The following is a 16,074-nucleotide window of genomic DNA, read 5'->3' as shown; positions in this document are numbered from 1 at the left end:
GGGTTGGAACTAGATGATCCTTGTGGTCCCTTCCAACCCTGACTGATACTATGATACTCTTCCCTTCTCAGAGAAGCAGAAAGCTGAAAACTAGTGTTCTGTCCAGAGGTTTAGCATTCTGATTGTCTTCCCAGCAGTAAGGGTTTATGTGAAAGTTAACTCTCTTAAATACTAAAACATAAAAATGCCTTCAGCCTTCTTCTTCCCAGGTTTAGTCTTGAAAGTTCAAATGTACTATTTTCATTGCTTTTTTAAATAACATGACAGGCTGAAGCCAATGGAAATCACCACAAATAATGCCTCAGGAAGTTCTAGCCATTTACATTATTGAGAGAAAGAACAATTTCTATCATTTATAGTGTGGTAATTTTAGGCAGATGCACAGGAAATTTTTTCACAGATTGAGTAGAAAGTGGTAGAATGTAAATAAATTACAACTGGATGTAAAGGGATCAAGTCTAAATAATCCTATTGGTCTGATAACTAGCATAAAGTTAGTTGTATAAACTAATTCTTTTTAGCTTCTTCACTCTAGCTGATACTAGCTGGAGATTTTGCTTGGCTGTTGCTGACCTTGGCTGCATTCTTCTTGTGGCTAAGTACTAACAAGCTACTCACTGCTTTTTCTCCTCTTTCTCTTTTCCCTCATATGGGGAAGGGGTGTGGGGTATGGGAAGGAGAGGGGAAGCTATTGGAAGCCCCCTGGTTTTGTCCAAGGGGGTTCTTGTATTGTTTATAAATTGTAACTATATGTAAATATTGTATATTCTGTACATATTTATTGCATTTCATATTTCTAGATTGTAGTTTTGCTTGTAAATATAGCTTCATTTGCTTCCATCTGAGCTAATCTGGCAATTTTATTTTGGGGGGGGGGTGGGGGGTGTAATTCTCTCAAATTTGTTGGGGGGGGGTGGTGTGCAATTTCAACCCACCACATGTAGGCAAATTAATAAACTAGTGGCATGAGTTAAGAAATTTGTTGGGGGTTTTAGTCTTTGCTTTTGTTAACTTCTCATATCCTTTAGGAAGTGTTTTATTTTCAGCAGAGAATAAAAGAGCCTTTTTGTGCTGGGTTGCTGTTGCAAGCAGATTCCAAGCACAAGAGATCCAGTTGATCTCAGGATCTGTGGGAGCCTTTTATGCTCACAGCAGTGGCCTATTGGTTTAGCTTTGTTTTGGTTTGGGTTTTAATTAATTTGTACAGCACCATGGTGATGGGATGCTATAAGACTCTAGAGCATCCCCTGTGCAAAGGGGGTCTAACTTAGATTGCAAAGCTTATGATGTTGCACAAGGGAACAATCTAGTTCAACTCTTGAATTGTTAGCTAGGGAAGCTGAAGCTTAGAAAAGCATCAAATTGTGCACATTTTGTATGCAATAAATGAAGTGGGATCCAGATTTCCTTAGAAGAGGAGAACAGGGAGTGATTCTCGTTTTTCCTGAAGAGCCATTTCCATGATTTCTACAGATGAACAAATGATAAAAACTGGAAGTTAACACTAGTTGTTATAGTTTGTGTATGTCCATAAAATCATTTAAGTATTACTGTCTATATGTATCTTCAAATGCTGTCTGCACAACTGCAACAAACCTTTCGGTATCAGAAATGAAATGGAACAGTAGATTCAAACAGAAAAAATTCAGATGATGAAAGCTAACAATAAAAGCTTCACAGGAAGTAGTTATACAGAATGAACAGTAGGAGAGAGTAATACCATAGCCTCCAGGAATGGTATTTAACACTTGTTAAACATTATTGCATTCTAACACTAATGAGCAATTACTTGAGGAAAAAGAGAAAGATTAAAACCTAGTGTTTGAAGGGGAAAAAAGTATTAAAAATCTTGTGTTGTCCACAGTGCATTATTAGTTAAGTTCTGCTCACATTTGGTTTTTTGGAGTAAAATGTTTTAGCTATTCAAGCCTGTAAAGTTGAGCTCTGAGTGTCTCTTTGCTTCCTTTTGTGTCCTCATGAGCAATAGACATGATTTCCCAGCCTCCATGTGCCTTTTGTGAAACTGCTGTCTTTAGATGGGTGGCCAGTATAGAGTAATCTGTTCTGCTGATGGGGCAGGAAGAATTAATTTTTGGATAAAACATATCCTAAGCTAGGTGTATGACATGCCATACAGGAGAAACAGAAATGTGATATTGATCCAAACAGTTGGCAAAGATGGAATCAGTCTTTTCTGGACCTAGACAATTGAAAGACAGCATCATGAAGGGTCATGTGGTTCCAGGAAAAGGGTACACTCTAGTGAGAGGCATCTCTCTGTCCACCTCATCTCTTGGTCAGCTATTGACTCAAGAAATGGCAGCAGATGAATATTTCTGGTTTACTAATCAGTCTTGCATTTGGAGCACCAATCTTACGATGCTGTAAGACTTTTATGTAGAAGAAGGAGCCTTGCAGATTTCATTTGGCCTGGAAGCTCCTTTTTCTGCCATATTCTCCCCCTTTTTTTCTGCCTTAGTCTGCAGTTTACATATCCAGAAAAGTATTTCTAGAAATCTTCCCCTGGCTCTTGCATTGGTGTTTTACATTTGTAGGTGTCAATTGTTGTTAGCAATTATCTAAGCAACTCTACTATTCCCTGTTGCTGTAATTACTCTAGCTATGATTGTTCTATTTCCTGCAAACATGTTGCTGAGCTTTCATCCATCTTGCCAAAAGGGAGCCTTAAGGGTTGCTTGTAGCTGCTGATGCAAATTCTCTCTGTTAGTTTGTATCCCACAGCAAAACCATACATGCTTTCTGCTTTTCTCAGCAAAATATTTCATGTCTGAACTGGTACAAAGTTGTTTTCTTATGGGAGATACTCTACCTATGAACTGGTTTACTCAGGTTAGAGATTTCTCATGAGATTTTGTCAGCAAGTAGAGTCACAGAATGGTCCTGGCTGGAAGGGACCTCTAAAGGTCATCTAGTCCAACCCCCTCTGCAGTCAGCAGGGGCATCCTCAAATAGATCAGGCCACCCAGAGCCTTGTTGAGCCTCACTTTGAATATCTCCAGGGATGGCACCCCAACAACCTCCCTGGGCAACCTGTTCCAGTGTTCCACCACCCTCATAGTAAAGAGCCTGTTCCTCACATCTAATCTAAATCTGCTCTTCTCTAGTTTGAAGCCATTGCCCCTTGTCCTATCACCAAAGGCCTTTGTAAACAGTCTTGCTCCATCCTTCATGTAGGCCCCTTTCAGATACTGGAAGGCTTCTATATGGTGTCCCCAGAGCCTCCTCCAGGCTGAACACTCCCAGCTCCATCAGCCTGTCCTCGTAGCAGAGGTGCTCCAAAACCTGGATCATTTTTGTGGCCCTCCTCTGGACCCTCTCCATCAGGTCTTGCCCTTCCTGTATTGAGAGCTCCAGACCAGTACATAGTACGCCAGGTGAGGTCTCACCAGAAAAAAAGTGGCACACTCACTTCTCTGGATCTGCTGGCAACATATCTTTTGATGCAGCCCAGGATGTGATTTGCCTTCTGGGCGGCAAGCTCACACTGCCTGCTCATGTCCAGCTTCTTGTCCATCAGCACTCCCAAGTCCTTTACCACAGGGCTGCTTTCTATCACCTCATTCCCAAGTCCATATTGATAGTAAGGATTGTTCTGCCCCAGGTACAGGACCTTGCCCTTGCTCATGTTGAACCTCATGAGGTTCACCTGGCCTCACCTCTCCAGCTTGTCCAGGTCCCTCTGGATGACATCCAATCTCTCTGGCATATCAACTGAGCAGGTTTAGAGTGAGGTTTAGAGTGTAATCTAAGTTGTTCATTTGGTAGAGTGGGATTTGTTTGAGTAGGCAGAAAAGTGCAGAAGAGCATTTTGGTGAAGATGAGTTCTAGTGTTAGAAGAAGTTATTGCAGGGTCTCCTTTGAATGCCTAGAAGCATTTGGATTTTTTGGGTTTGGTATGTGGTTGTGCCGAACCACACAGGGTATCTCTGCTAATTAAAGGCTGGAGTCACTATTCTAGAGTACAGGATTATAGCAATAGGCTCTTTTCTTTTTTTTCTTTTTTTTTTTTTTCTTTTTGCCCCAGATTGCATTTTAAAAATACTGTTTCATGTAGGTGGAGAACTTCCTTGCATTGCTGGCCTTGGAAAGTCATAGTTTTCTGGCTATGTTTTTCTAATGAGGTTCTCAGTGATGTTTGTCTTGTGACCATCAGGTACATCTATTCTTGCACTCCCATCTGTCAGTTAATGAAATTCCAGAGCTATCAAATGTCTGGGAATTTAGAAAAGCAAGTAAAGGGTGTTTTAGAACACAAACATTTCTAGGCCTTGAAGCTTTCAAGACAGCAATAAGAAGAGGTCCAGGGTTTCACACGTAAATGATTTCATTTGTACTACAGTTTGAGCTTGTGTTCCAGCAGATGACACCAAGTTGGGAGCAGGTGTAGATCTGCTAGAGGTTAGAAGGGCTCTGCAGAAGGATCTTGACCGGCTGGACAGATGGGCAGAGTCCAACACGATGGCATTCAACAAGTCCAAGTGCTGGGTGCTGCACTTTGGCAACAACCACCCCATGCAGAGCTACAGGCTGGGGTCGGAGTGGCTGGAGAGCAGCCAAACAGAAAGGAACCTGGGGGTACTGATTGACAGCTGGCTGAACATGAGCCAGCAGTGTGCCCAGGTGGCCAAGAAGGCCAATGGCTTCCTGGCCTGCATCAAGAATATTGTGGCCAGCAGGAGCAGGGAGGTCATTGTGCCCCTGTACTCTGCATTGGTTAGGCCACACCTTGAGTACTGTGTCCAGTTCTGGGCCCCTCAATTTAAGAAGGACATCGAGACACTTGAACGTGTCCAGAGAAGGGCAACAAGGCTGGTGAGAGGTCTTGAGCACAATCCCTACAAGGAGAGGCTGAGGGAGCTGGGGTTGTTCAGCCCGGAGAAGAGGAGGCTCAGGGGAGACCTCATTGCTGTCTACAACTACCTGAAGGAAGGTTGTACCCAGGAGGGGGTTGGTCTCTTCTCTGAGGCAATCAGTGCCAGAACAAGAGGACACAGTCTCAAGCTGCACCAGGGGAAGTTTAGGCTCAAGGTGATAGGAAAGTTTGTCACAGAGAGAGTTGTTAGCCGTGGAAATGTGCTGCCCAGGGAGGTGGTGGAGTCACCATCCCTGGAGGGGTTCAAGAGGGGATTGGATGTGGCACTTGGTGCCATGGTTTAGTAGTCATGTGGTCTTGGATGACAGGTTGGACTTGATGCTCTTTGAGGTCATTTCCAACCTTATTGATTCTATTATTTTATAATACCTTAATGAAAAGTCAGACTCTGACAGGCAGCAAACTTTATCTTGTGGTACTTCTTAATTTGTCTAAATTTACACTTCTGAAGCATTGTTCAGAGCTGTGCAGCAGTGGAGTTTTATGTCAGATTAAAGTTCACGTTTAGTCTAACGTCTTTGTGGGTGACTTACTTCCTTCTGGTCAGTTGTTGGTATGGCTAGCAGTCTAGGTGCTGGAATTGTCATCCCAACCATTTCTATTGTAAGACATCTGTATCGATAGTTTTCTCTAATTTTTTTTCTCTTATTACAGAAAGTGATCATGGTTTGTACAACAGAAGTGTGGTCACATAGATCTGACTTAGGTATTTTAAACTAACAAAAAATTCCTTCCTCCACATAGAAATTATGTGTTCCAATAACTTCACTATTTCTGGTGGTAATTCATAGTAAATAAATTGAGATTAAATGAAATGTATGTGTGACCAGGGTACACAACATGTTAGTAGATGAAGAGACTAGGGTTATTATGTATGTCTTCCTAAGAAAATGAGGCCAGAATTCTTTTCCACACATCTTGGTTATTGAAGTTGTATGAAAGGTTTAAACACATAGAGCATATTTATATATGTATTTCTGATTTTTCTCACAGCTGCAAGAGAATCCATCTGGTTAGAAAGAGAAGAGAGAGCCCGGCAACATTATGAAAGACACCTGGAGGAACGCAGAAAGAAGCTAGAAGAGCAGAGATTAAAGGAAGAGAGAAGGCGAGCTGCCGTAGAGGAAAAGCGAAGGCAGAGACTAGAAGAAGATAAGGTAAGGATAAATGCCAGGAAAGCCCTTTCCAGCTTGATTTTACAATAAGATACAGTATTATCAAACCTTTTCTTTAAGAGTTGAGCGAAAAAATGCAACATAAGCCATGGTCAGAATGAAAGAGCTTGCAAAAGAGGATTTAAAGCCTTACTTAGATACTGATTCTTAAAGTGTCCTTTAGCAGTCAAGTGCAGCTAAGTTGAGCATGTCAGGGTTACAGTCTATGGCTGTGCACAAACTCATGCAGAAGAGTGAAAACTGAGCTATTGTGTATGGTTATCTGTTCATTCTTAGACTTCTAGTATAAGGGTAGCTAAACAATAGTTGCCCTAAGAAAACCTTTAAGAAAGCGTGCAATGAAATGTGTTCTTGGCTGATTTGTTTCAGTTAAGCTGAGAACTCCATATAGTATAAATCCTATGTAAGCTGGCTCATCCTTGTGGATATTTGTTTCCAATCTCTCTCACTGTTCTAATATTTCATAGGTGGGAGATACAAGATGGGAAGTAGTCCTAGGGTAAGTTTGTGTAGTGGCTGCCATAGTAGGGCAACTCTTTTCTCTCTACAGTTCTGCAGGTCTCAAACAGATCTCAATTCTTAATTTTCAAAATTACAGTTAATATTTTTACTTATTTACCATTTAATTGCTGCTTGATCCTGTTCCCAGCATGTGTCTTAGTAGGCAGCATGCAAGCTTGACTACAACTGCAAGATGCCTGCTAGGTACGTGGAGGGTAGCAGATTGTGATGAGAACAAACCTAACGCAGTGGTACCCAAATGCATTATCCTGTTGTACTTAAGGAACGACATGAGGCTGTTGTACGTCGCACAATTGAAAGAAGCCAGAAGCCAAAACAAAAGCAAAACAGGTGGTCCTGGGGAGGAGCACTGCACAGCCGCATTAATAACTCAGGTAAAGAGGGAGGCTTGGTTTGCTAACCAGTTTCCCTGTCCTGACAAATAACTGGAATTTACTTTGCATCTGTTAAAAGGAAGGATGATTCAGTGTATGCTGGTTTAAATTCTTTGCTCTTGATCTTATCGTTGCTAGCAATGGCATGTTTCTGACATTCTTGTGCAGCAAAAAGAACAAGGAGAAATCTGAACAAAAGTCAAAATTTGTTTCAGGAGCTGACTGTAACTCTTACCTTGCTACAGCTTCTCGCTTCTGCTGCTTTGCTGTCCTTTGTGTTTGTGGTGTGCTTGTGCTGTGTCAGTCCTGTGATATGAGCTGCTCTCTGCAAATGCTAAATATCATGGCGCAGGAAAGGTCCGGTGGAAGTTACCAATTGATGAGATTAAAACAGACATGAGGAAGAAAAATTGTTCTTTGTAGTAAGATACCTGTCCCCTCTATAGATACTTTTGGAGATAGAAGTCTATTTTTTAACTTAGAAAAACTTAAAGATGGGCAAATTAAGTGAATTGTAAGTATATGGGTTTCCCCTAATCATCTTCTCTAACTTAATCTGCCAATCATTATGTGTAAATGCCCTGTTAAATATGACTCAAACTCAAAAAGGAGAATTTGTCCTTCCTTTCTTTCACCAGAAAGTGGTACTTAGAATTCTTCTCTTTCTACTCTGTATACATTTCAATGTGTCCAACCTTTCATCAAGAAGAAAAAACAAAACCAGTTGAGAAAAGAATGCTCTGAAATCTTTGTCCTATTTAAGTTCAACAAACAATTATTTTTTGCTTAACTCTGTATAACTTACTTGATTTTTATTTTCTTTACTGTGAAAAATCATTTTCTTGCATTCTGTCCCTAGGTTATTTTTTTGAATCATCATTCACCTTTCTCGATTTAGCAGGCCTGGAGCACCACTTCAGATCTCTGGGTGGTGCTAGAAAACCTGGTACATAATTGCTGTGGTTTGTTGATTCCTTCACCCATAGCTAGTCCTCAGGAGAGGAGATCATCAGTAACTAAACCACCCTCATGTAGTTGCAATGCATGCTTAACATCATGCTGATAGAGTAGAACTGTAGTTAGTAACAGATTTTTTTCATTATTACCTATTTTTTACTATGGAGAATTACTACTGGCTGACTCTAAAGATTTGGCACAATTCACTGAAATGAAGCATAGTATTCTGCCTACTGGAATTCAAGGTGACTCATTTCAAATGTTGTCTTTTCTAAAACCCTTTTGGCAACTGCTTATACACAGGATTGCCAATTTTTTTCCCCACATGAGCACAGGCATGTAACCAGCTTCACTGGCTAATGTGTTACTCGTGGATATTTTAATTGTTGGTGTGGTTTGTTGGTTTGGTTTTGGTTTATTTGTTTGTTTATTTAATTTATTGATTGTTTTTTAAACAGAGAAATCAGCAGTCCTCTAGGCAATGGATTGCATTTGGGCTATTCTATGAATCTTCTTTATAGGATTCATATTGACAGCACTTACACACAAATCCTCATGCTGAATTTCACTCATTTATCAAATAATGCTCATAGACGTGAGACAAGTGTTGGTGTGCTAAACACAAGAGGTGACTTTGCATATTGTCATTTGTTCTCTTCAGAAAGCTGTTACATGCAGTACATCCTTTATGCCAAATGTAGAAATGGCTGCACTGTTATGCTGTGCATTTTCTCAGCTATACATTAGGTGTAAGAGATCAGAAACCCTCCCCTATTCCCACAAATGCTGTTCTAACAAAGATCATCTGTGACACATCAAGCCCGAGTATCCTGTTTCCACTACTGTCACACAGCACTCATCAGTATGCCCCACAGATTAATAGACATAATCTTGCCAGCCTGAAGAAGTCTTGTTCTTGCTATAACACTTTGATTTTTCCTTTTAAAACCCTTTTCTGAGTTTTATCCCCCTTCCAATACCGTTTTTCCTGATTCTGTGCCCTCCCTGAGTCGTTCTAACTTTACTCAGTCAGCAAATAACCTTTCTTCACCCCAGCCAGTTAGAGTGAATCCTGTATAGTTCATAGGTCTGAGGAGAGCAAAGACATTTTTTCATGAACTGTATTTCTATGAATTTTTTTACACATTTTATGATTTTTTTTTTAAATCCACTAGATCAGAACAAGTAAGTACAATGTTGTTTTGTCATAAAGAAACAATCCCGCAGTGTCCTCCTTCTTGTCATCAGTGTCCTGAGTTTATATCAGCTTCCAAAACACTACGTAGGTGTATTTTTGCACACAAAGAATATGAATCAGCAGAGCATCTAGGCATATGCTCAAGCCTCACTGAATTTCAGCATGGTTGAGTGCTTTGCTGAGCAGTGCTGAGATTCAGTACATGCTAAAATGTAAGCAAAAGCAGAATTGACTTTCCAAGTGTCTTGTGAATGCTGGATTTACAAGTGGAAATTTGAAATGGAGGACATGTCATTGATACATGCAGCTCTGTATTTTTGAGAGAATGAAAGCATACAGCTGGCCTGCTCAGCCCAGTCCTCCTCCTCTGCCATTGATAGCAGGTTTCATGGAGGGAACATACATGCACTATGCATGTACAATACGTATTCTTGAAACAGCCATCCCCCCTCAGAATGGCACAGGCAAATGATGTAATGCTGCTCTAAAATGTACAGAACTTAAAGGTAAAATAAACCCCCTTAGTATTACACATTAAGCACAACATTACAAACAGTCTAGCCCTCCACAGAAACTCATTTTCCTTATCTCCTCAGCTGTGTGCTGGTTTGGATTGACTAAGTGCTACTTCATACACAGCAGGTAGAAAACTACCCTGTGGGGGGAAGTTCAGGACTTACACATAACTACTAAGTTAGGGATTCTTAACTAAATCTTTTAATTCCTTTTGGGCTTACCTTGCTTCCCTTGTGAACTAGTCTTCTCTTAATCTTTCAGCCTTGTATTGTCATCATATTGACCTTCAGCCTAGTGACAGTGCTGGTCAAATGTGGCCTTTCTTTCAAGTGCTAAGGGTTTCTGTGTTTTGGGATTTTATTTAACATTTAATGTTTCCAAGCATGTTTGTCCTTCCCAGAAGCTTTCTATTTTGAGTCACAAGCAAGATTTTTTGTGAGAATATTGAAAGGAATGAGAAAATATCATTTTGTCTACTGTCATCCAGCTTAGATCCTCCTGTAAAGACTTCGATTGCAACCTGGTTGAATGAAAACCAATAAGCAGATATTTGAAACCTGAATGGTTTTGTGCCCAGTCTTTGAGTCACCTGTACAACACCTACTGAGAAGTCTGTTCTATTTTGAAAGTTCTTGTGGTAGATCAGGAGTGACCTAGTCGTGTTTTCCTCCTCCCACTAGTGAGCTAGGAACTTGCACTTTTGCATGTGGGCTGTCAATTAGCATTATCTCCATTTGTTTTAGATCCAGACAGGCGATCTGTTTCAACAATGAACCTTTCGAAACATGTTGATCCAGTCATTAACAAGCGGCTCTCCTCCTCATCTGCAACATTACTAAATTCTCCAGACAGAGGTACAGTTTCAAATGATCAAAAGGAAAAAAAAAAACAAAAAAAAAAGGAAAAAAGAAAAAGGAAAAAAAAAAAGGATAAAAAAAGCAAGAAAGAATGTTCTATACTGATGTATTACTTTGCACATAAAGCAAGCTTCTGAAGTCGTTTTCTGTACTTATCTAAGTGGGAGTGAAAAGACTTCAAATGTGAAAAGTAAATGGTTGAACATTTTTTCCTGTGAGAAGAAACATACACTTCTTGTTTCTTTAAAAACAAGAGAACTTTAACCTAAACAATTTTACTTTAGCAAATGATAAAAGCAGTGCTTCTGTCAGGTTTTTAGTAAATGAGGTACAACTATTGAAAGAATACATCGCTCCACAGTGCATGCAGTCACGTGTGACCTTTTATTTGCATTAGGCCATTTCGTCATTGTTTTGTTTTCTTTTTGTCTTTGGTAGTAGTTACTGAATATTTAAGAACATGTTGCATGAAGCTTTCACGCAGTTATTTTATTACCATTTCTTCTTATTTTTATTGAAGAGGTATGAGACTGTTTTTATATGGTCTGTTTATTGACTTTTTTGTGGCCACTTACTTTTCAAAGATTGCCGTGTTTCAGTGTCTGTTGTTGATGTTTACAACTCTGCACAACTGATAAACCATCAAGCTCATAAAAAAAAAATTAACATAGCTGAATTGCTGCCTCTGTTCTGAGGATTTATGAGGTTGAAGCATTGAGCTTAAAGGAGTTTTATAAAAGAATGTCTCTTGTATAACTTTTGCAAAGAGCTTTACAGAAAAGAACTTGGTAGGGATTTTTTTTGTCCTCGACTGAGAACGAGAGGTTTTGTCCCACTTCAATCCAGATAAATGCGTGTTTTCAAAAGCAATGTTTGGAATGGAATTTTGGTTGTGTTGTAAAACTGATGGGTAGACATCATTATTTGTGTGTCTTAACTAAGTGCCATGTTTTATATGCATGTATGTGTGTGTCTGGTTGATTTGATGAGCCGTGTTAATCCTAGTGGGCTAACTTTGTTGTGGAGTCTGGTAACTTGAAAAAAAAATTCACCATTATACTAGAAAATAATTTATTCCAAAACTCCATTTTTTTTCCTCCAAATACTGGAGTCAAGTTAGTTGTATTTCTATTAGCTTTATAGGTGTAGATAAATAGATCGATTGATAGATAGATCAAGCGATAGATAGATAGATTCAGGTAGTTGCTGTTCTTCGCCAGAGAATGCTCCTTTTCAAGGATCTTGGCAGTGGTTGGAGGGGATGAGAGCAGTAGACATTAAATAGGAATAGTCTCTTACAGACTGTAACTTACTGTGTTCTAATTCCTGCCACCCACTTCAAATTCAGGAGAAGTTAGACCAAATAGTGGAGAGTCTAGCAGTAGAGAAATGGAAGGAATATGAACATGGTGGTCATATGTCAAAAACTGTAAATGTTGAGGCATTCTTTGCATGGCATTTTCATGAAAACAGCACAGAAATCTTCATAAGTTTCTTGTGTCTTTTGCAAACTCCAAGGCAGAAGGCAAACCAAATACTAGAGATGCTCTGTTTCCTGTGCAAAATCATACACCTAAAATCTAGTTGAGCATATGCCTGGAGAAATACCACTGACCTCTCCAGTGGCTTCAAGGTCTTAAGAGATGTTCTTCCTGCTCCCCATTTCACCTTCCAGAGGGCACCCAATCACACCTTGTAATGCATACTCTGACCTGCAAAACAGCAATCTGGAGATAAGGGTGATAAGCTAAGTGGCTTATACCTACCATCCAGAACAAGTCTTTTGTTAAACAGCACTTTTTTTACCATTTGAGGGACAGGATTTCATTTTTTTCCCCTATTTGTTTTGGCCCAGCAAAAGGCAAAAGTTTTCATTATCTAATTGCCTAATGGCCTGGTTAATTCCTTTTCAAGTATAGTGTAGCTATATAGCTCTTTATCATAGTTTTACAATCAGGTAGCTAAACCAAGCTTCTCATCATGCTTTTATATTACTGGTAGAGGTGTGAGTAGTTGAAACTGAGAAAACATGAACAGGTATCCAAGTGGAGAAAGCTCCTGTTGACCAATAAATTTTGATAATTGTCTTCTTTAAGGAAAGTTTAGCAAGTAGGTAATACTTCAGATGATGTGGGAGTTACACACTTGCTTATTTTTGAAAAGCAAAGCTTGCACCATAGTTGTGTTCTTCCTTCTCTCTGCAGTGCTCCTCTTTTGAACAGGTGATGGTCTCAATCACTGCATCACCTCTGTCTGCCACCTTTACAAAAGAAATTCAGGGATTCCAGTATTGTTTCCCATTGAAAAGGGAATCTAAGGATAGAGCAATATTCTCCCCATCTACTCCTCACCGTGTTTGTGGCTCTATATGAGCAAACACCACTGTTATCAGTAAATCTCCTTTGTGGTGCTCATCAGGAAGCCTGTTAAATCCCTGCCTCCCATCTGTTCCTAGAACTAGTCAGATACTTCTGTTTGCTTACTTGCAATTTTTTCTGCTGCTAAACAACTTTTTAGTGTTCAGTTTATATATCCTGAAAACAAATACAGATTATTGTATCAGTTCACTGCTGCTGCCCCTCTGGGACTTTTCATTTACAAGTTAGGCTAGAAAGATATTTAAACTAACTTGCTTGTAGCTGGGGGTAGGGGGTACTTGCTTACACCAGCTTATGTGTGGAAACAAGGAGCATGCTTATTGTGTGGAAACAAGGACCAAAGTGCCTTAAGAGTGGTAGTCTAACACAGCATGCAAGTGAAAACTATCATTTCCTGTCAATCATCAATCATTTCCAAATATCATTGTCTGTCAAATGATTTGAAGAACTAAATCCTGAAAACATCACCCTAAGGCATTAAAACCAGAACCAAACAAAGAAAAACAAGGGAAAAAAACCCAAACCCAAAAAAACCCCACACAAAACAGCAACAACAACAAACCCCAAACCAAACCCTGACCTCATTGTCTTGAAGTTGATCTTGTTATTTTGGGATGTTCTTTGTTTTATATTCAATTTTCTTCAGTGTGCTCTGGACACCAAAGCTCAGTTGTTCAATGCGTTTCTAACTATATCACCCATGTTACAGAAGGTACAAGGCAAGAACCGGGGAAACAAAAAGCCACCCACTGTAAGCGAAGATCAGGTTCAAGACCACTTAAAGAATCTGAAGGTGCATGAGTCCATGGGACCTGAGGCAGTCTCACCTCTGTGCTCAGCAAGATCATGGAGCAGATCCCCTTGGCAACTTGCCTAAGGCACATGAAAAATGAGGGGGTGTTTGGAGGCAGCGAACATGGCTTCACCAATGGCAAATTGTTCCTGGCAAATTTAGTGGCCCTTCTATGACAGGGTAGCAGCATTGATGGACATGGGAAGAGCAACTAAAGTTATCTTCCTGCATTCATGTAGTTTTTGACACTGTCCTCCACAACACAACATCCTGGTCTCTGAACTGGAAAGACATGGCTATGACAGGTGGACTATTGAGTGGCTAAGGAATTGGCTTGATGATCACACTCAGTGATAGTGAATGGCTCAGTGCATGAGTGGAGACAAGTGGTGAGTGGTGCTCCTCAGAGGTCAGTACTGGCACCAGTGTTGTTAAACATTGTTGTTGGTGACACGGACAGTGGGATCGAGTGCACCCTCAGCAAATTTGCCAACAACACCAAGCTGTGTGGTACGTTCAGCACACTGGATCAAGAGGGATCTTGACAGGCTTGAGAGGTGGGCCGATGCCAGTCTCATGAAGTCCAAAAAAGCCAAGTGCAAGGTCCTGTGCCTGGGTTGGGGCAACACCAAGCACAAATACAGGGTGGGTGAAGAATGAATAGAAAGCAGTCCTGAGAAGGACTTGCGGGTGGATGAGAGCTGGCAATTTACTCTTGCAGTCCACAAAGCTACCTGAATCCTGGGCTGCATCAAAAGAATTGTGGCCAGCAAGTCAAGGGAAGCTATTCTCCACTTCTGCTCTGCTCTCATGAGACCCTACCTGGAGTACTGTGTCCACCTCTGGAGTCCCCAAGACAAGAGGGCATGGAACTATTAGAGTGAGTCCAGAGAAAATACATGAAGATGATCAGAGGGATGGAACACCTCTCCTATCAAGACAAGCTGAGAGAGCTGAGCTTTTACAGTCTGGAGAAGAGAAGGCTCTGGGGAGACCTTATAGCAGCCTTCCAGTACTTGAAGGGGACTTAAAGGACAGCTGGAGAAGGACTTTTTGCAAAGGCATGTGACAAGGAAAAACAGATTCAAATTGGAAGAAGCTAGGTTTAGATTAGGCGTTGGGAAGAAATTCTTCCCTGTGAGGCTAGTAAGGCTTGGCACAGATTGTCCAGAGAAGCTGAGGAGGCTTCAGCCCTGGAAATGTTCAAAGGCAGGTTGAATGGGGCTTTGAGCAACCTGGTCTAGTAGGAAGTGTCCCTGCCCATGGGCAAGGGGCTTGAACTAGATGATCTTTATGGTCCCTTCCAACCTAAACCATTCTATGATTCTGTGATTTGAAGTGTTAATACTGTTGTACCTGGAAAGCTGGGCAAAAGCTTATTTGGTCGTTGGAGGTTAATGGTGATGCTAAGGACTGTTTAGAATATGTATTCAAAGTGTCAGATATGATGCTTTCAGGCAGCTGTGCCTTTAGAAGCCTCAGTATGTGACAACCTTCATCCACAAAGCCAAGGTGTATTTAAAATTAACTCCAATCAAAACCCATTTTAGGGATTTTGGGAGACTTCACTCCAGGCTCCTGGCTAAAACTATTTTGACACCTCTGAATCCAGACCATTGCTTATATGGAAAGAGAGTTTTTCTTGGTCTCTCTTAGCTCACTCTTGTTGCCTATCAGCTAGTTCACTTCCAAATACTGCTTCAGTGCTCTTAGTTGGATGCTGTGGGCACAGAATTGCTTCCAGCACATAAGGTTGATATAAGTTCCCCTGTGTTGAGGCAAAGAAAGTGAAACCATACTCACCTTTAGGACAAGTGACATGGGATAGGTGAGACAAGGCAGGTTAGTGTTCTAAGTTGTGAGTCTCTTAACTGTGTTCTCTTGAGACTACTTCATCTATGGGACCTCCTGTATAAGGTCTGTGGCTGACCAACAGGGCCATATTACATTGTGACATTTACTTACCAGCTGTTTATAGCTGTACAGATGAACTCCAAGAAATTGACAATATACATAGGATTGATTTATTGGCCTAAAATTTCAGAGGTTGCTTTCTGAAGTTGTATGAATTTTGTGTTAAACTACAGCAGAAGATTTTCTCTAGGTTCATCCATACTCATGCCTCTGAGCCTCACCTAGGAAAGCCTGAGGGCACAAAATAGAATCTGTTGTCTTGCAATTGTAGCTTTAAACAGTGATCATTCTGAGCATGGTGCCTGGAGAGAAAAGAAGCCAATATTGTGCTACTGTTGCATCCTGTTTAATGGTAGTTCTGTAATTATTTTTCATCATTATTGAATTACAACTTTAATGATAATGTGTGTGGTATAATGGTGGTCTCTACAGGGTATTTTGTTTCTCTGTATAGCCTGTCCCAATGTAAAATGGAACCATTAATCACAAAAAGCTC

General features: G+C 40.5%; 1 protein-coding gene across 8 annotated transcripts in view; it reads left to right on the top strand.

Annotated features, from left to right (window-relative positions):
- Positions 1-16,074, top strand: part of MAP7 (microtubule associated protein 7) — a 138,073-nt gene that overhangs the window by 88,789 nt on the left and 33,210 nt on the right. For 5 of the 8 annotated variants that reach the window (XM_054162633.1, XM_054162632.1, XM_054162630.1 and 2 more), the window contains exons 4-7: positions 5,888-6,051; positions 6,854-6,965; positions 7,825-7,911; positions 10,380-10,490. In XM_054162633.1, the coding sequence (XP_054018608.1) occupies positions 5,888-6,051; positions 6,854-6,965; positions 7,825-7,911; positions 10,380-10,490 (474 nt within the window). The remainder of the gene's footprint in view (positions 1-5,887; positions 6,052-6,853; positions 6,966-7,824; positions 7,912-10,379; positions 10,491-16,074) is intronic. The other 3 variants (XM_009911389.2, XM_054162634.1, XM_054162636.1) reach the window with 2 other exon arrangements.

Source organism: Dryobates pubescens, chromosome 6 (genome assembly GCF_014839835.1).
Source record: "Dryobates pubescens isolate bDryPub1 chromosome 6, bDryPub1.pri, whole genome shotgun sequence".
In the NCBI taxonomy this organism is placed as follows: domain Eukaryota; kingdom Metazoa; phylum Chordata; class Aves; order Piciformes; family Picidae; genus Dryobates; species Dryobates pubescens.
This window is presented reverse-complemented; position numbering and strand designations above follow the sequence as displayed.